This window comes from Lagenorhynchus albirostris, chromosome 3 (assembly GCF_949774975.1).
Source record: "Lagenorhynchus albirostris chromosome 3, mLagAlb1.1, whole genome shotgun sequence".
In the NCBI taxonomy this organism is placed as follows: domain Eukaryota; kingdom Metazoa; phylum Chordata; class Mammalia; order Artiodactyla; family Delphinidae; genus Lagenorhynchus; species Lagenorhynchus albirostris.
The window spans coordinates 6,452,383-6,472,345 of record NC_083097.1 but is presented as its reverse complement, the minus strand read 5'-3'; the positions used below and the strand labels follow the sequence as shown (position 1 = coordinate 6,472,345).

At 46.2% G+C, this 19,963-nt stretch overlaps 1 protein-coding gene and 1 non-coding gene across 2 annotated transcripts in view; one reads left to right on the top strand and one right to left on the bottom strand.

Moving 5' to 3' along the window:
• Positions 1-499: 499 nt before the first annotated feature.
• ADCY2 (adenylate cyclase 2) overlaps positions 500-19,963 on the bottom strand; it is a 434,114-nt gene continuing 414,650 nt past the window's right edge. Inside the window, exons 23-25 of the mRNA XM_060146855.1 lie at positions 9,074-9,188; positions 5,738-5,862; positions 500-1,323 (exon numbers count right to left, since the gene is read on the bottom strand). Of these exons, the coding sequence (XP_060002838.1) occupies positions 1,171-1,323; positions 5,738-5,862; positions 9,074-9,188 (393 nt within the window). The 3' untranslated portion in view covers positions 500-1,170. The remainder of the gene's footprint in view (positions 1,324-5,737; positions 5,863-9,073; positions 9,189-19,963) is intronic.
• Positions 1,592-1,698, top strand: LOC132518997 (U6 spliceosomal RNA). Its single transcript, XR_009540101.1, has one exon. It is a non-coding gene; the product is annotated as a U6 spliceosomal RNA (small nuclear RNA).

Here is a 19,963-nt window from a genome sequence, read left to right as displayed (position 1 = left end):
CCCTGGACCACCAGGGAAGTCCCTGTGCCTTCTTAAGTCTCCTCAGACATAACAGGCAGCTCGTGGGGCTTTGGTGGCTTCTCTCGTTAGTTCAGACTCTTGTGAAGCTGATGTACCTAGTTCCCAATTATTCGGGGTCTCATAGCTCTACTGACGTATTACAATAGATCAGAGTATGTGGACGGAGTGCGTGCCGCTGCTAGTACAGAATCTTTTTACTAGTAAACTATTTTTCCCTGCAAATATTCCCTAGAGATGCCAAAGTGAAAACAGACCACGTGACACAGTGAAGCATACTGTCTTTCTTTCCAGGGAGTTGCGTAATCAATGATCGACATCACAAACTTTGTCCCGATCTGATTTACCCAAGGAGAGTTCAATCTCTGCTTCTGAAACAACTGCCCATGGGAGAATCAGTGGAAAACCAACTCAGTTCTGGAGCAAACCGCAGGAGAAAGAATAAGAGGGGGCAGGGGCGGGAAAGAGACAGACTCTCAACCAAAGTACAGAAAACTTTTAATGAATTAACCTTACAAAAGACAATGGCATCAAAACATCAGACGTGTTTGGTACAAAACTAGTCCTAGGTTGTAAGAACTAATTCTGGTGATGGATGGTGACGTGCTGCTGGCATGAGACACGACAGAGCAAGGTGACGGTGCCACGGATCCCAGCTGGGCCCGTGGACAGTCACTGCAATGAGACACGTGGGTGAACACAGTCGGATTCCATGGGGGGTGACAAAATCAACTTAGTCACACATACTGTGTGTTTTAGTATCAGACTAGCAGATGCGGTTGGCGAGCTACCATATTTTTCCAAAAAAGAACATGCACCGGAAGATAATATACACCCCCTAGTTTTATTGCCTTAAGAATTTTTGTCTGTTTCGCCTCTCTCATCTCTGTCAGTTTCTCTGAAGGCTTTTCCGCTGTAATGCGCACTCCTTTCCCTTCTGCTCAGGAGTAAGCACGGTGCAAATGGCAGGGCGATCTTGGCACACATCAGACACCAAACGGCAGGCCACCGGGTCACAGGAATGAGTCTACAGAGGCTCCAGAGGACAGAACAGAGCACACACATCACAAACGAGGGACAAAAGTGGCAGTCAGAAAGTGCATTGTTATCTTCCTGAAAATACAGTCTTCTTGCCAAAACCGAGGCGACGCTTCAGGATGCCAGGTTGCTCTGGGAAAGGGACCGTGACATCTCTGTGTTCACAAAGTATGTCTTCAGGTCCCCCTTTCCTTTCACGTTGATTATTCCTCGACACGTGCACGTGTATCCCAGGGTCTGCAGAATGAGGCTCGTCTCCTCAGTAACCTGGAAGCACAGGGACAGATGAAGAAGTGCTTAGTGCCGATGCGGACACAACCCTTTCAAAGGGCATTTGACTACAAGAATAAAGAGCCCCCACATGTTCATGCTCTTTGACCCATTCATCCTATTCCTGAGAAATCAGATGAGAGAATAATCCATGAGAGGAAAAGCTTTCTAAGGACAATGTTTAATTCAGTGCTGTGAAAGTGAGAAACTGGAAACCACCTAAGATTCAAGTAATCTCCAGGGTTAAGTAAACTACGATGCCATCGTGCTTGCTTCAGCAGCACAGATACTAAAATTGGAACGATACAGAGAAGATTAGCATGGCCCCCGTGCAAGTACGACACACAAATTCATGAAGCGTTCCATATTTTTGAGAGTTAAACTTGGGCCAAACATGCAGTAAACATTTATTTAAAAATGACTATTGACTACTGTTATTAGTTACAGACATCAGTTACAATTTATAGAACTGAAAAATAATGACGTGTTTAATTATAATGATTTTAAAATAAAATTCAAATTTATGGTGTTCTGAAGAAAACAAAACAAAACAAAAACTATGACGCTATCATGATCAATGTCACGGATCAGACGATGAAATCATGTCGAACTATTTCACCCCCCAAAAAAGAATTAAGCCTGGATCCGTGCCATGATTTTAACCACATGAAGATTATGCTTTCACATGTAAGAGACCTGGAAAAAAGGCAGTAAACCTATGTTGAAGTGGTGGGATTTTGGATGATGTTTATAAATTGTTATTAATGTCATTTTCTAAAATAATAAATGTTAATGATAGATTTTAATATAGATAAAACACACGAGAAGCAGCACAGTCGACTCTGCAAATGGCCACGTGTTTCAGGTTTAATACACATGAATAAAATGACCTAAAACTGAAAGAACATTAGGAATTTGCACCAGCCTAAGGGCGGACAGGATGCTCTGCGTCAGGTCTGGAAAGTTTCCCCACCTCATTGGATTGACTCGGGATGCTGAAAGGAGTGACCCCTCCGGGGCAGTCTGTCAATGTGACAGGACTCCTGATTTCCTGCCACTGCACCACGAGGTGAGGACCCCATCTCTGCACTACGTCCTGGTCCTGCTGGGTCAGTGGGCAGGGAAACCTGCTGGGTAGGACGGATCCTCTCTCCGAGGGGAGGGGAGGTGAGTCGTATTGTCTCCAGCTTGAGCATGCGCCGTGCTCTCGAGAGAGACCACGCCTAGGACCGAGGGCAGGGGTCTGATGCTTGCGTGTCAGAGAAACCTCCTGCAAAAGGCATCCTCTCAAGCAGAGAACGTGTGAGGTGCACCGACTGGGCTACAAACAAGACCTCAGCTTCTGAGGTGAGGGACCACCCATCAGGAACGTGGTCCCCCAGCCAGGCGCCCCAGGAGGTATCTGGGACCTGAGCAGAGAGGGAGGGAGCTATTTTCCCAGAAATCCCTGGTAACACTTCTCTGGAACCATGTGAAACAGCAGGCGAGGAGGAGGGATTTCATCCCACTTCATCAGAGGAAACAACCATGCCACCTGTAGGGCCCAGCCACCTTGGGTATGTGGATGACGCATGTGCTGGGCGTGACACACGTGTGTTGGGCATGCCACACCACAATTTTGGTTCTGGTGTGGAGACCGTCAGGGGGCCGTGTGGTGTTGGGGCAGCAGCAGTGGCAATGAGCCAGCACCTTGGAGGCTGAGGGAGGCCTGGAGGATGGACACTGCCATGGGGCAGAGGTGGCAGCACATCAAAACCACAGGAGAGCTGGGCTTCTAGAACCCAGGACAGCATCCAGGGGGCCCCAGAAGTAAGGCTGAAGTGTGTGTTGTGACGATCTCAAGGGCAGGCTGTGGGAAAGAGCTAGAAAAATCAATCTGTCTTCTGCAGTGTGACCCAGTGGCTGGCCCCTAGCAAAGGGGCCAAAGTGTGGGTCTTTCTGAGCAGAGCAGGAAGGAAAAGGGGGATGCAAAGTCCAGATGCTCACGTCCTGCCCTCCCCTGGCTGGGCCCAAGTTCCGGAGAAGGAGGATAGGCGGTAGCTCGGGAACATTAGATAAGAACTGAAAAACTATGGACATAGTCAAGAAAATCAGATGACAAATATATTCTCCTGATGAGAGTTCTTAGGGGCAATCAGAATTAGAGATTGCTCCAGACACTCGGCTTCCGGTCTTCCACGCAGGGAGCAAACACATCGTTTGAAGCCTTGCAGGGTAATTTTGCAGTTGAGGCTGGTGCTGGGCAGCACGCCCTTGGCATTTTTGAGCTGGCCATCGGAATTTGTATCGCCAACCGCACAGTTATCGTGACATTCAGAGAGCCATCAACCTAATGAACTCCAGCTACGATTCCTCCAAGTCCAGGGCAAGCCTGGCTGGGGGACGAGGGGCTTCCTATGCTGTTATTGGGGCACAGGAAGCATGGTGGGAGTGTAATCCTCTTCAATAAAAAGAAGTTGTTCTTCAGGCCCCGGGGAAGCTTTAAATATTCTCAGCATCATTTTCAATTTTTCCTGGCATCTCACTACTGGTTTTTTCGCACATAAATGGAGATGAGAGGCTAGTGGAGCTGGGGTGAGCTCCGCCCTCCGGAGAAAAAAACCTACCCAGATGCGGACCCTCCAGCCGCTGAACTGAGTGAACACGCAGGCCTGTGGAAGACACCCCTCACTCTGGACGGGCTGAAGCCTGTCTTGTTCCCTCCCCGGGCTCAGAGAAAACGCACAGAGACGGTCCAGGTGGCTGCACGGCACTAAGTCACCGGACTTTTATGAGGCCCAGTTTCCTCTTAGAGACACACGTGATCATTGTCAACATTGACCTGGAGGGGAGTTACGGTCTCTGGGAGGGCATGTTCCCCTGACCGGCCTCTCTCAGATTGCTTTTGATACTTATCCTAAGTGCTCGAAAAGTGCCTGGAGAGTCGTGAAGCATGCGGAACTACAGTCCATCTTCTGAACGTTCCTGGTGTGCGGTGGAGGCCTAGGTTGGCCCACGGGTGGGCGAATGTGTTCCTGATGGGAGCCTGCCTTTCTCCCCACCAAGCAGAAGACCCGGGCTGCCCAGGATCGCTGGAGCATCCCTGGGCACGGGGAGCGGCCAGCCATATACCGACAGAAAGCCCTAGTCAGAGGAGCCCCATTTTTGCTGAAAGCTTGGTCTGGGGCGGATCCCGTGAGAACAGCCGGCTCTATTTTTCCTTAGCAGTGGCCAATTTGGCCGGGAAGGCCTGGGATACTTCCTCTTTTCCTCCACACTCCTCTTTTCTTCTCTCTCTCTTCTCTTTGTTGGATGGTTGCTAACCTTTCAGCAATTGCTGACTCACATTCTGACTGCAAGGCGAACACGTAGAAGTCACGTGTGTCACTTTCCATCTAAAGGTCAAGCTCTGCCTGAGAAAGGCCACAGAGACAGGATCCTCTAGGAGGAATGAGGGAGAGTCACACTGAAAGCAAGTGAGCTCTGCAGGGGTTTCACGAAAAGCCCCTTCTAGGTGATGCTGGAGCTGACAGCTCCCTGCAGAGGTTAACAATGGGCTCCAGTGTCCATCGTACTTTTGGGAGGCAGGGTTATTTGAGGATTTCCGCCAAGCTGAGGCGCAGAACAGGGGCTCAGGGAATTCTCTGAAGAGGACAAAAAACCGATAAAGCCTGTTAGCTGTGTCCAGTGATTTTCATACAAACTTGCCATTTGGCAGGAATTTATCTTCCAGAAGACAACAAAGCTGGGGTGAAATGTGGAACCATTGCTTTTTGAGGGCGAGGAAAACAGAAAGTTCCACATAGACACGCAGGCATGCGCGCACACACACATACACACACACATATCCTTCTCCTTTGGGGAGTGAGTCTCTCATTCTAGGTGCTGGTGCTGTGACCCAAGCAGGTGTGCGCAGTCACCACTGCTTTTAACTTGTCAGATCTTGGAATTCTCCCCCCTTGGGTGGATTCCAGAGCCTTCCAGTCATTTCCAGATATCTGAATCCCATGCTAGTCTGATCTAGTACTGTCATTTCACCTCACTCCATTTCATCTCTTCCTCTCCACAGTTGGCCCCTTCACTCATCCTCCAAGTTCAGCCCCTGGGGAGCGGAAGGCAGGTGGTCACATCTGGTCTGGGTTATACCAAGGAGAAGGGCACCCCTGCCGCCCCTCCCATCAGGTGGCCGCACTGCCCTGTTGGTCGCTGTGATCACCTATTTTCCCAAATGCAATAACCTTCATACTATTTCACAATTTTTATGCTGCACAGTTAATGCAGAAACGAATTAGTATTTCCCCAACAAAAAGTTTAACTAAATTACAAAGTTTACTTTCTTCCCTCTGTTTTAATATATTATCCTTATTATATACTTATGCATGATTCCCAAGACGACAGACATGGTGGATAACAACAGAACAGACTAAATTACCTGGATTTTGTCCAGGACGCCGGTGCTGTCCATCCTACTGGCCACATTTACGGTGTTGCCCCAGATATCGTACTGTGGCTTCTGAGCTCCGATCACACCGGCTATCACAGGGCCATGGTTAATACCTGTGACACACCAGAACCAGCTGAGCATGATTTGAATCATGAACTTGACAGCGTAAGCAACTGTCTCAAACAGGAGAGTTTTACAAGACCATTCCTGAACCATGATTACGCAGCAAACATTCGCCCAACTCGTGGAACTCTAAAACAAAGAACCATAATTCGTCTAACTTCATCATCTCAAAAACAGTAAAACGTTTGTCTTTCTTCCTCTTCTTGATTCGCGCTCGTATGTCTATTTACAATTATTCTGTAATAGCGTAAAATTGGTATACTTTATAAAACTCAACATTATAATTGCTTTTCTATGATGCCACATAATCTTAGGCAAGAGATGATTATCTTGTTCTCCGATAGTTTTGTGGTTAATTACTTCTGAAATGCACCTATTGTAATTTTAACCGGCCACAGCGAGTCTGTGAACTCTATTTGTTGGCCGTCCTGCCGCTGGTGGACTTCTGGGTTCCCTCTAATGTTTTGCTTAAACCACCACCAGCCCCTTGACGTGTGTGCTGCATTTTCTACCTGCCATGTACTATTCTGTGAGCTTGACATGTACAAGCTTCTAATTCTCACAGACCCCTGCCTGGGGTCTTCCCCCACCCCCAGTGTAGCAAGTAGGACGATTCCTTGTCCCAAGAACTCAGTTCAAACACACGGACCCACAGTTGTTATGGGCGTCCAAGAGGTAGGCCACAGAAATAGAAACAGAGGTATTGACACTGGTTGATTTTTCCCCCCTATATTTTCTCCTGGATCTAAGACCCCCTCCTCCCCAGGCTTACTGCAGTAATCAAATCGTATGGATTAATGAGGGTGTTTCTGAGAGATTTCACTCCCCACTACTGAACTGCTTCGTGTACAAGCCCAGTTATAGATCGGAGGCAAAGCCTTCCCTTTGCAATGGTAAGTGGGGCAGGCAACACAGCACAAACGTTGTTCCACAAAATCCCTGAAGGTACGCAAGAGTGAGAAAGAAGTTCTCCTTTGCTTTTGTGGAGTATTCAGTAAAACTCAAATCTCTGTTTCAGACATCCCGAATAATTTATTCCTGCTGCTGGCCGGTGATCTCAGACGCCACTGCCCTCAGCTGTCCTTCTGGCTGCTCTGAGCCCCTGCTTGGTCAGTGGCTCTGGGCCAGGGCAGAGAGCCTGGGGCCGATATTGCTGGCAGCGGAGCGATCTCTGCTGAAGCGCAGGGGTGCTTCCCACTCACTGACTGACTCTACAGCTTGACGTGCGGAAAAGGACATTAGGAGCAAGTTTGGCTCTTACTATATGCATCATGATTTCGTAGGGGCTAATGTTACCTTTCTGAGTTCCTACTGTGAACTGCCACTGGATGGCACTGTGTCCAAAGATGGGGCTGGGAAGCTGCCCTCGGGAGAGACGGAGGGTTTGGGGAAAGGCAAGCTTGGAGGCCACGGACACACTGAGCAGGGCTTCCGCAGACATTGAAAAGAGCTGGTGTGTGGGGTGAGTGTATAGATATTAATAGTTATTCAATAATCAGTGCAAAAAGTAAGCACTCAATAAGTACCTACTTCAGGAAGTCCATTAACTTGCTCACATTAATTTGGAAAATATTGTTATGGTCCAGACCAAGAACCCTGGGCTTTTGATGTGACAGATATGACTAGCAAAGAATTGTCCCGTTCCCCCTCGCAGTGAAGGGCAATATCGTTTTGGTCCATACGTATTTGACAACAGATGGAGTGGGAGGTTGGGGTCAGCAGCTTTTCTGTGTAGAATGGATAAACCACAAGGTCCTACTGTACAGCACAGAGCACCATATTCAATATCCTATGATAAACCATAGTGGAAAAGAATATTAAAAAAATGTATATATGTGTATAACTGCACCACTTTGCTGTACAGCAGAAATTAACACCACATTGTAAATCAACTGTACTTCAATTTAAAAAAAAAAGACTATTTGACAGGGGTCATTCTGCCATGCAATTGGTTTCTTTTTTTTAAGGAGCATACTATGAAAGTTTGAGGATCCCATTTTCCAAGCTGTTAAAGCAATAAAAAGCTCCAGGTGAAAGGGCCGCCTCCACGTCTGATGGGGACAGCTTCCTGCCCACCTGGCCCTTCTCATCTTTGTACGGGTGGAGCCAGAGAAAGGTCCACTGGGCACACAGATGAGAAGGTCTAAATAAAAATGTGTTCAGATGCTCACAATAAGACATACATGCAGTGAAGAGAATCCCATTTGCTCCAGAAATGTGTAATATTTCTGGGTTTTACAATTCAGAACATATGAACACCAAAGGAAGAAAATAGCCCCAAATATTGGGATGTTTTTAAAGTTGAAATTTGTATGCAAGAGAGGTGAAAAACCACTCAGATAGACTTTGTTAAAAGGACTACTCTTACATGGATTTGCTTTCAGAAGCAGCAAAATATGTTGCCAAGAACAGCATAAAATGGTCAAAGAAGCTCTTACAAATCACAAATGGCTGCAAGTGACCATGCAAACGTCGCAAGGCGGTGTGTGCAGACCTGAGGGTTTAAAACACACTTCTTTTGGATAGACATTTGTAAAGGGCAAGGGAGCATGGAACATGCTCAAGAATCAACTTAAAGCAAGGGAAGAACTTACTTGAATTTTTTTTTTTTTGGAAGAAAGTTGGCTTTTTCTCTGGGATTGGAACGTTCAATCTGAAAAGCTCCAGCTCTGTTAGAATTTAGGACACAGTTGGGGTTCTTATAGGTTGTGACCCCAGGAGTATGGGGACTATTCCAACAATTCCAAGATGCATTTTTAAAAAAACAGTCTTACATCTTTGAAGTCTGGATGCATCTTATAGCCCATAGTGGGTCCTACTATCATAAAATGATGGAGGGTTTTACAGTCAGGCTTGCATCAGCTCCTGGCATGGCTGAAGGCTGAGCCTACCATGACCTGCAGAAATGACCGTGGCTGGAGAGACTGAGACCTGGCTCAGGGTCCACTTCTGAAACCAAGTGCTTGCAGCCTGGGTGCAACCAAAGCAGGTGTTTTTTTTTTTTTTTTTTTCTAATTTGCTCAAAAGTGCCTCAGGAGCTCATAGCTGCCCTGGGCCCTTCCACCTGCCGTCCAGTTCTGCTGCTCTAATGATGCATTTGTCATTGTACTGCTCCAACATCGCAAGGATTGCGACCTTTCTGTGAATCTGTTCCTGACGCCAGGCCTTCTCCACAGCCCACCCCAGATCTGCACAACGTACCTACTCGTAACTTGAAGTCGTTGAAGGAGTGCTTGTTGATGGCGTCCAGTTTCCCCACCAGGGCGAATGCAAACTCCACCATGGTGCCGATGTGCATGTACTGCCTCTCGGGCTCCTGAAAGGAAAGAGACACAGCAGGCGGGGGTGAGGACTCAGCAGGCGGGGAAAGGCTCCTTCAGTTACAGGATGCACACTCTTTCCTCTGGCCTCCTTGGGGGAGGGGGTGTCGTGGCTGAATTGTGTACCCCCAAATTCATATATTGAAGTCCTAACCCCCAGGACCTCAGAATGTGACTGTATTTGAAGACAGGGTCTCTAAAGAAGGAATTAAGATTAAATTAGGTCATTAGTATGACCAATCTGGTATGACTGGGGTCCTTATAGGAAGAGGAGATTGGGACACAGACACACCCAGAGAGACCATGTGAAGACACAGTGAGAAGGTGGCATTCTACAGGCCCAGGAGACAAGCCTCAGAAGAAACCTTCCCTGTCGGCACCTTGATCTCAGACTTCTGGCCTCCAGAACTGTGAGAACATAAATGTCTGTTGTTTTAGCTGCCCAGTCTGTGTCACTTTGTTATGGCAGCCTGGGCAGACTTATACAGGGGCTAACCATTTTCTGCCTTTACTGGTCCCTGGGTGGTTTATCGTCCCTTGAGGAATAGAGAGTTATCACCCACATGGAGCTGAAGGAAAAGTCCAAGATTTCCAATGAAGATAAGTGGAAATTTCTACTTCTTTTTACTATTAATTTGTATTTATGATTCCTGTTACTAATTCACATTTACCATTAATTTGTAACACCTATTCTGTTTGCGTTTACTTTTGAAGTTCATCCTTTTGAAAATTCTATTTTTGGTTATATTTAAAAAAATAGATTCTTTATTAGTATTTGTATATAACCTATAAAAATGTATTCATTTACACGTCCTGAAGGTCCCCCAGTTTTTTGGGGCATAATTTTATTTTATAATTTATTTATTTGCTTGCTTGCTTATTTATTTATGTTTTAAATTAATTTTTATTGGAGTGGTTAGGTGCACGGGATAGTTTGGAACACAGCTTCGGAAGGCTGAACTGAAATGCAGCCCCGGAGCTGCCGTCAGGCTCTTGGTATGGACGTCCTCTCCGTCTTTCTTTGGTCTCCCTGCCTGGTCTGTGAGCTCCACAAGGGCAGAGACTATGTTCTGTTAACCTGTAGACACACACAGCAGCAAAGCGCCTGGTGCAGAAGAAGCACTTAATAAATGTCTATTGAGAGACTACACTTCGGTTGACCGTCGGGTAGCCGCGCGGGGCATGATGTCTGGGAGGAACAGAGAGAGAGTCCTCAGCTGTGGTGGAAGGTCAAAGCCGAGGGATGCGCCCGTGGGAAGCACACGCCCAGAGGAATCACTCACGTGTCCGCTGCAGTGGGCGAGGGCTCCAAGGGAAGAAATGGAAACAAAATATCAGAGGGGTGACCTGGGGGCGGCCCTCAGCTGGGACGGGGCGGGGGTCAGTAAAGGACCCTGGAAATACTTGAGAGGACAGAACACGGGGTCATCGCGGGTCTTGCGCTGTGATTTCTGGGACGGGTGTTCATCCCCCTGGGCCCCAGAGGAGTTCAATCAGAGGTGGAGAAAGCTCTCGGGGGCATTTGAAGAGGAGGCACCTGGTGACCAGTGGGGGGCATACTCCACGGAGGGTAAAGATAAAAACCAACTCTGAGGGTTTCAGTGGGGATGACTGAGAAGGAAAACGGACAGAACCCACCCATTCAAGATGCCAGGAAGATGGAGAAAACCACGGTAACAGCTAAGGGAAACAGGAACACGGCAAGAGGGCAGTCCAATGACCCACATGGCCTTCTAATAATGCCAGTGAAGGGGGTAGCACTAAAGCAAGTCTCCCAACCTGGGCACTGCTGACATTTGGGTGGGATCAATCTTTGCTGGGGGGTGTCCTGCACACAGCAGGGGTGTTGAGAAGCATCCCTGCCTCTGCCCACTAGATGCCAAATGTGACAACCAAAACGGTCTCTAGACATTGCCAAATGTCCCCTGGGGAAGAAAACTGCTCCCAATTGAGACCACTGCACTAAACTTTATACACACACACACACACACACACACACACATATACATACACACACACACATATACATATACACACACACGTATATATATATATATATACATATATACACACACATATATATACATACACACACATATACATATACACACACATATATATACATATATACACACACATATATACACATATATACACACACATATATACCTATTTATACACACACATATATACATATACACACATATACATATACACACACGTATATATATACATATACACACATATACATATACACACACATGTATATATATATACACATACACACACATATATATACATACATACACATATACATACACACACATATATACATATATACACACACACACGTATACACATACATATATATATATATGAAGGGCGAAGAGGAATTAAGAGAAAGATTTCTTCCTTCCTTTCCTCGAGTGAATTTTATCATTCTAGAAAAAGATGGATGAAATACTACTGTTGCCATAAATCCGCAACTTAAAAGTGTGGGAGCAAAACCAAACCATTTAAAATATTAGAACCACGAAGCAGACTGTCAGCTAACTTTGGTGGAAATGCAGAGAGTCATTTCTTAAAAACAGTTACACTTTTCCATCAGAGCTTGCTAATATCTCTTGTCTCATGACTTAGGGGGAAGACATGATTTGGAGGTATATGCAGGCAGTTGGAAAACATCTTGCTCCTTGACGGGAGGCATGAGCTGTTAAATCAACAGACAGGATCCTGTGCCGTAAAAATTACAACAGTCCTGGCAAAGAGAACAGACTGGCCGTGGGAGAAATGGTTTGCTTTTCATGGAATCAAGGTGCAGCAAACGAGCTTCTCTCCCTGATAAATGACTGCCCAATCTGTTTCCAGGCAGCAGGCTTCCACTGTGGGTTTGATGTGACCTCAGTGATAAATGAAGAGACTGAGCTCTGAGAGTGGGGTTGAAATCCAACGTCAAGGACTCATTTGGGCTTAGTAAAGCCTAGAGAAAATTATGCTCAGTCTCTAGAAGAGCTCAGGTCACTTCAAGAAGTCCTTATAACTGAACTTTTGATAAATGTTTGATGACAGCCTGAAACAGCTCTTTCTTCCATGATCCAAATAATTTCTCCCATCTCCAAATATTTAACTGACTTCTAGCTACACAGAGAGACCACTCATTCATTTTCCTGGAACACACTTGGAAAGCTGTTTGTTTTGCAAGTTTCACCTGCAGGGAATGTGGCATAAAGTAAATGCATGTTTATTGAGGTTATTTTATAACCCAAGTGACTGGTATTGACCGAGGTGAAATTAACACAAGCCTCTGCTCCTGGCTTCTCCTCTCTTTCCTCCTCGCCTCCCTCTATCCATCAAACGTCCACTGCGTTCCTGCTGTGTTGGTGCTCATCTGATTCTGAAGATTCGGAACTGCTGTCTAAGGAGCCCTTAGTTCTGCTGCCTGGGGCTCCTGGGAGAACGGATCAGACCTCACAGTTCTCTAAAGGAGAGTCACCCCAACCAGGTGAGCTGCATGTCCCAGCATGGAGATCGGCCCTCACCTGGGAGCTCAGGGCATCTGAGTTTCAGGCACCTTTTGGAGAGCAGGACTGGAACCCACAGCTTCCCAGTGTTTATCATCAAAACTCAGAGGCATGAAATAATATTTATGGAAAATGGCCTGATTCCTGGGCCATCTGTGGATTCCTCTGTATCCAGTGAACTTGGATTAAACTGGACGCAATGTTCTCCACCTGATCTCACTCTACCAAAGAATGTATTTTATTAAAATATGCATTAAGAGATGTTCTAGGGCTTCCCTGGTGGCGCAGTGGTTGAGAGTCCACCTGCCAATGTGGGGCACACGGGTTCGTGCCCCGATCTGGGAAGATCCCACATGCCGTGGAGTGGCTGGGCCCGTGAGCCATGGCTGCTGAGCCTGCGCGTCTGGAGCCTGTTCTCTGCAACGGGAGAGGCCACAACAGTAAGAGGCCCGCGTACAGCAAAAAAAAAAAAAAAAAAAGAGAGATGTTCTAGCTAACAACCTCCCCCCTCAATGTGTTAAACCGTTTTCCATAAGGAAGTTACTGAGCTCACTGTTCACTACAGACTAACGATTATGAGGGCCCGTTTGTTAGAGCTTGGGTCAGGGACCCAGTGGAGCATCCAGCTGCAGCCTGATGTGGCTTGGTTTCAAATATATTAATGAATGAGTGATTTGACCTCACCTTATGAACACTAAAGCACTGCACTTGTGTTGGCTGCTGGAAATTTCGGAACAATTAATAGCAATAGTGTATGTATGCACGTACTTAATCCTCACAACGATTCCCATGAAAGAGTGCCTGTCTTTATTCCCATTTTGCAGATGGGAAAGGGAAACCCAGAGAGGTTAATAACTTATGTAAGTGGAATAACCAGGCTTTGCAGGTGGGCAATCTGACTCCAGAGTCCTCAATCTTCATTTACTCTAAATGTAAATGGATTAAATACTCCAATCAAAAGACACAGAGTGGCTGATAGGTTACAAAAAAAAAATCCATTTATATGCTGCCTACAAGAGACTCACTTCAAATCTAAAGACACACTCAGACTGAAAGTGAGGGCATGGAAAAAGGTATTCCATGCAAATGGAAACAAAAAGAAAGCTGAGGTATCAATACTTAACATCAGACAAATAAACTTCACCCTCTTGCCTCCTTCCCCGTGTGCATCTTGAATGTGGTCACAACTTTTGCTATTTGATTTTCATTTTATTGCATATCCTCATTTTTGTTTCTATCTTATCTTTCATATTCCTTGCATGTTAGTTTATTAATTTAAAAATATATACATTTTTTATATTTGCTGTTTGCATACATGACTTTTTCCAGACTATAAACTCTGGAGGGCAGTTACAGAGGGGCAGTCATTAACAAGTAACAAGTAACTGGCACTTGCCCCAATGGGTAAAGAAAATCTATGCTGGTTGACCTACTAGCTAAATAAAATCCCAAACAGTCAAATCAGGCAGCTCCTAACTCAGGCAGAGACAGAACCGTTAGCCTGACTCAGTGAATGTGGATGGGCAATGTTTATTGCTCATTGTTTTGTCGGTCAGCTCAGTTTTGCTAATAAACTGAGTAAGTGTAGGAATCTCATAGATGGGTCACTTGGAGCCTGGGATCTTATTTGGGGGATGGAGGGAGAAGAATGATGGAGAAATCCTGTGCTAGCCACAGCGGTTATGTCTATGGGGCCAACTCAGCAAGAAACAGAGTGAGAGGTAGTGCTTACAAACTAGTAACTACCCTTAGCCCACAACCTGCTGTCAAATTTGTTCTGATAGAATAAATAAATAAAATAAAAAACTCATTTAAAATAAATAATTTAGGGCTTCCCTGGTGGTGCAGTGGTTGAGAGTCCGCCTGCCGATGCAGGGGATGTGGGTTCGTGCCCCGGTCCAGGAAGATCCCACATGTTGTGGAGCAGCTGGGCCCGTAAGCCATGGCTGCTGAGCCTGTGCTCCGCAACGGGAGAGGCCACAACAGTGAGAGGCCCGTGTAACGCAAAAAAAAAAAATAATAATAAAATAAAATAAATAAGTTAACTTTTTAAAATAAAAATAATTAAAAAGAGAGCAATAATACAAAGCTTAAAAATTTTTAATGAGCACCAGCACTCGTACCTTGATAGGAATACAAGCTCCCTGTTATCTCTTGCTTCTCTGCCTCTCCCCTCCCCCCATTCTTCTGGCACCACAAGTCACTTCTTCCAAAGTGTCGCTGGCAATGGGCATCACTCTATTTGAAATTGTGAGTAAAAGCTAGAGGTAAGGCTCATCACAGCAATAGTGTAATCAAAGTATGGGTTTACATGAAAGTTTTCATCCCTGTACTTTGGTTTTGACATATTTAAGTTCTCAGTAAAATTTGTATTAAAAAGATCAGAACCAATTTACATACTAAGACCAGAGATGACCCTAATCATTGATTCTGGCATGAAGGATGGACTTCCTTAATGATAGGGCAGGCAAAGTCCCTTCAGAGATCGAGTAGGGGAGGCTCCAGAGTGCAGCAGAGGGAATGAGGCAATAGGGAGGGGTGAGGAGTGTGGCAAACTGGGGAGAATGTGCCAAGATGGGGCAGCTGCTTCTCAGCTGGTGATTGTTGTCATCAGGAATGAAGATCAGGAGATCTACCAATTTTCAGGAGAAACTGGAGATGATTATTTTTTAGTGAGATGTCCTTTTATAAGAAGTCTACGTAAGTCAAGAAAAACATACCTGTAACCACAAGTGTGCTATCATGGCTTGAGGTCTAAAGGCCATGGCTGGGAAGGAGCAGGGGGCTGCAATGGGTCTGGGAAGTGGTGAAGTCCTGACGTTAAAATGAAGTGCCTCTGGGGTGCATAAGCTCCCCATTTCTATCAACCCTGAATTCCATCGCGGAACATGCACTTTTCAGGTGCATGCTCCGGGGATTACGAGAGCGGGTTCAGAATGCAAGCCTGTTCTCCATGTAATGTTTCATTTTTTGACAAATGCCTGCTCCTTTCAACAACAACAATCAGCCAACAACAAACAACCAACCATCTAGTCATGTTGTCTTTAAGCTTAAAATCAGAATGTGTTGTTTCACTTAAGTTAACACAAATGAAGCAAAACAAAGGCAGATAGAAAGCCCTGCTCTGACTAGGTGCTGATAGACCCCTGTGCATTCATTTTCCCAGGGGGTAAGTAGCCTGTGCCGGCATGTAGAAAATGTGGAGGTAATTACAAATAAAAGCTGACTTTCAAAAGGCTGTTTCTATCTAGACAGCTCTGCCTCTTTTTGGATTTAAGAAAAACACATGAATCCTTCAGAAACCCAATATATTTTGCCAAACTAAATATCTGGCTGTGTTGAATATGTTTGTTGCCAAACTAAATATTTGGCTAAATAATAAATAGAAAATTTTTTGTTTGTAAACAATAAATGGAAAGTTTTTTGGTTTTAACTAGAGAGATAAGTAGGTAGGCTACAAAAGGCAAAAGGGACATTCATTTTTTCATAAAGACTATATCCATGTTATTATTTCTCAAGCATGCTATGTCCCCAATCAAACATAATGAACTTTCCTTTCAGATTTTCACTGAATTTCAAAATATTTCTAGGATGATCTTACCAAGATTCTAATTAAATGTTCTAAATAAAAATAGCTCGTATTGAGTAAATCTCCCTACATGGACCTGATGCCATATTTCATTTATGTCCCCAAACCCTTTGACCTGTTCTGCGGGAGGAAGCAATGGTATCCATACGTGAAACAGTGTACAAACCATAACTGTATTATTACCGCTATTATCATTTTTATCACCCACTCTGCCCGTGGAGCATTTTGCATATTAATGTCTTCCCCACAGCCTCAGGAAATGAGTGGGATCCCCACTGTATACAAAAGGACACTAATGTGCAGAAAGCTTAGCTACCATGGTGAGGAATGAGCAGTCTCATGTGAAAGCCACGCTCCTTCCACTCTATCACGAAGGTAAATACTCATGTATTAACAGTGGTGGCTGTCAGGATGCAGCTCAAGGGTAGCTGAGAAGGCAGATTTTGTGGCTGCCAGTGATGAGGGCAGGAGGGATGGGGCACCTGTGGAAGGAGTGCTTGGGTGAATGGTGTGCGTACAAACGTGTGGGTGCAGAAGCCAACATGGTGGGGGGCTGGGGAAGAAGAGGAGGGGGTGAAGCAGCACGAGAGCTGTGGGCAGAGGGAGGTGAGCCCTGCACCCAGAGTGCCCGGGTCTGCAGCCCTGCTCTATAGCCCTGTTCTATGGCTGCTTGTTCTATGACCTTGGGTAAGTTACTGCACTGCTGTGCCTCAGTTTCTCCATCTGTAAAATGGGCTTGGGTTGGGGTGCCTCCTAGGCTTGTTAAAAGTAAAGACTCAGGAGGCATTTATTAAGTTTTCGAAAATGGTAGGAGAAAAAAAAGAGCGTGTTTGCACGGGGAGGAGCAGGATTGTAAAATGGCGGGAAGGAAGCGAGAGGCTGGGCTGGGAAGCGGGGTGGCCACGCGCTGCTCCATCACCCATTGAACAGACATGGGCAATCACTCTGTTCAGCGCCACCTTCTGGGACTTTGGGGAACACCACATAAGACACGGCCCCTGCTATAATTTGGATGCTGGACAAGAAACACACGTCTAAACAAAAGCAGGAAATGATATGAAGCACGTGGGAGGAAAGGAAATAGGATCTAGACACAGAGGGTCAGATGAGGCCAAAGCAGGTCAGGGTGCAGGAGAGGCTCCTATGAAAGCGGGAGCCTTGGCATGGCTGATGGGTGAGATGTGAACACAGGGTGTCTTCCTGTGCATCAGAATCACCTGTGGAAATGGAGATTTCCAGCCCCTCACTCAGGTGTCTGGAGACCATGTGTAGCACCCACCACAGGGCCTCTGATGCAGCTGGTGGGTGCACCCCTCCTGGAGGGTGTATGAGTAGCACTTGGTGCTTGTCTGCACAGTGCTTGTCTGGCTGTTGCTAGTGCACGTCTGAGGGCTGATGAGGGAGCTGTAGGGAGAGGTAGGGGATGGGTCAGAGCAGGGGCGTGGAGGCAGATGGTGGAGGCCCTGTTCTGGGAGTAGGGAGGACAAGAGGAAGGTGAGGGTGCTGTGAGCAAGCTGGGTGTCTGTGGAAAGCTGGAAACGTGAGCTCCAAGCTTGGCCTAATGGTCAGGAAGGTGGACGATGGTTTTGTCAGTGGTCGGATACACAGGCTGGTGGAGCAAGTCTTAGATACCTGAGATACCTGATGGAGGGAAGGGGTTGGGGAAAGAACATGGAAATGTCCACAGAGGAAGACCTCAGGCAGGATTCACTAAAGAGAAGAAACCAGAAGCTGAGGGAGAAGAGGACTTCTGGGCGAAGGTGATGGCTGGCTATATCAGAGGCCACAGACAGGACACAGAGAATGATCGCTTGGGGAATGCAAATCCGACTTGGATTTTGGAATTTGGAAGTACTTCCTGATCTTTAGGAGTGGAATTTCTGACATCCGCATTGGTGAGGGTTAGCACAGAAGGAGAAGGTGAAAAATAAAGGCAGTGGATAAGGACAAGCCATCCAAAAATTGTGCCTATGGGAAGGGGGAGGAGAGGTCTGGAGACATTTGTTGAAGATCCAGGAGACCAGGGTCTGGTGGTGACAGAGTCGAGACCAGGGAGCCTGGCTGTAGGGATGATGGAGGGATGATGGAAGGTGATTGTGGGACGGAGGAGGGATCATGGAGGGGTGATGGAGGGATGATGGAGGGCTGAAGGAAGGATGATGGAGGAATGATGGAGGGCTGAAGGAAGGATGATGGAGGAATGATAGAGGAGCGATGGAGGGTTGATGGAGGGATGAAGAAGGGATATTGGAGGAATGATGGAGGAGTGATGGAGGGGTGATGGAGGGATGAAGGAGGGATGAAGGAGGGATGAAAGAGGGATGATGGAGGGATGTTGGAGAGATGAAGAAGGGATGATGGAAGGATGATAGAAGGATGAAGGAGGGATGATGGAGCAATGATGTAGGAATGATGTTGGGTGATGGAGGGATGAAGGAGGGATGATGGAGGGATGAAGGAGGGGTGATGGATGAATGATGGAAGAATGTTGGAGCGGTGATGGAGGGATGATGGTAGGATGATGGAGGAGTCATGAAGGAGTGATGAAGGGGTGATGGAGGGATGATGGAGGGTGATTGTGGGATGGAGGAGGGATCATGGAGGGGTGATGGAGGGATGATGGAGGGATGAAGGAGGGATGATCAAGGTGTGATGGAGGAATGATGATGGAGGGGTGATGGAGGATGGGCCCAGCACAGACGCTGAATGCTGAGTGGGTCTTCATGTGCCTCTGAGCATCCCTGCCAAGGGTTCCGTAAGTGGCTGTTGCTAGCTAAGTTCTGGAGCAGGTGTGATTTTGTCAAGTGTCCTAAATGGGCCACAAGAGGAGGTCAGCTGAGAGGCCTCAGAATTGGGGCTGGGATTAGGGTGAGAAGAGTGAGGCACTCACCTCAGCTGCAAAACTTAAGGGGGCACTGAAAAACTCAACCATCATGAGAAATAATATCCTAGTGCAATGTTTAGAAAATCAAAATTAATGCAGACAAATCCAGAAAGAAGTAAAACACTGAAATTTAAAGAAAGATAGGGGCTGTGGACTGCACAGATCCCCCTCAAATTCATATCTTGAAGCCATACCCATGAGATCTCTCTCTCTCTGCTTTGTGAGGACATAGCAAAAGGGCAGCCAGCAACAAGCCAGGAAGACAGCCCTCACATGGACTGCATCCCACAGGACCTGGATCTGGGACTTCCAGCCTCCAGAGCTGTGAGAAAATAATTCTCTGTTGTTGAAGCTGCCCAGCCTTCATTATGGCAGCTGAGCTCACTAAATCAGTTTCTGACAGTGCTGTGCTGGGCGTCTTAGAGCCCGAGGCAACAGGAAAAATGTCTGTCCCTGTGTACATAATTTTATGTTATTTTTAATGGTTAATTTTTTTCAGAACATTAAAGATGCTGAAAAGGATTAAGTTTTCTTCCGTTAAAGCCAGGACAGTAAAACTCTAATTAGTTCTGTCTTGGGTAAAATAAGATATTTAGAATTAAAACAATGTTGTACATTTTAATACCTATATTGTCCAATTTTCCAATAGTTTTTCAACACTTGAATGTTCTGGCAATAAAAACCCAACCCCGAAAGATACACAACACCACGTAAACAGGGGTGTCCATTTTTCCTTTTGTGTCAGGCGTCAAGATTGCTTGGAACGGTACTGCTCAA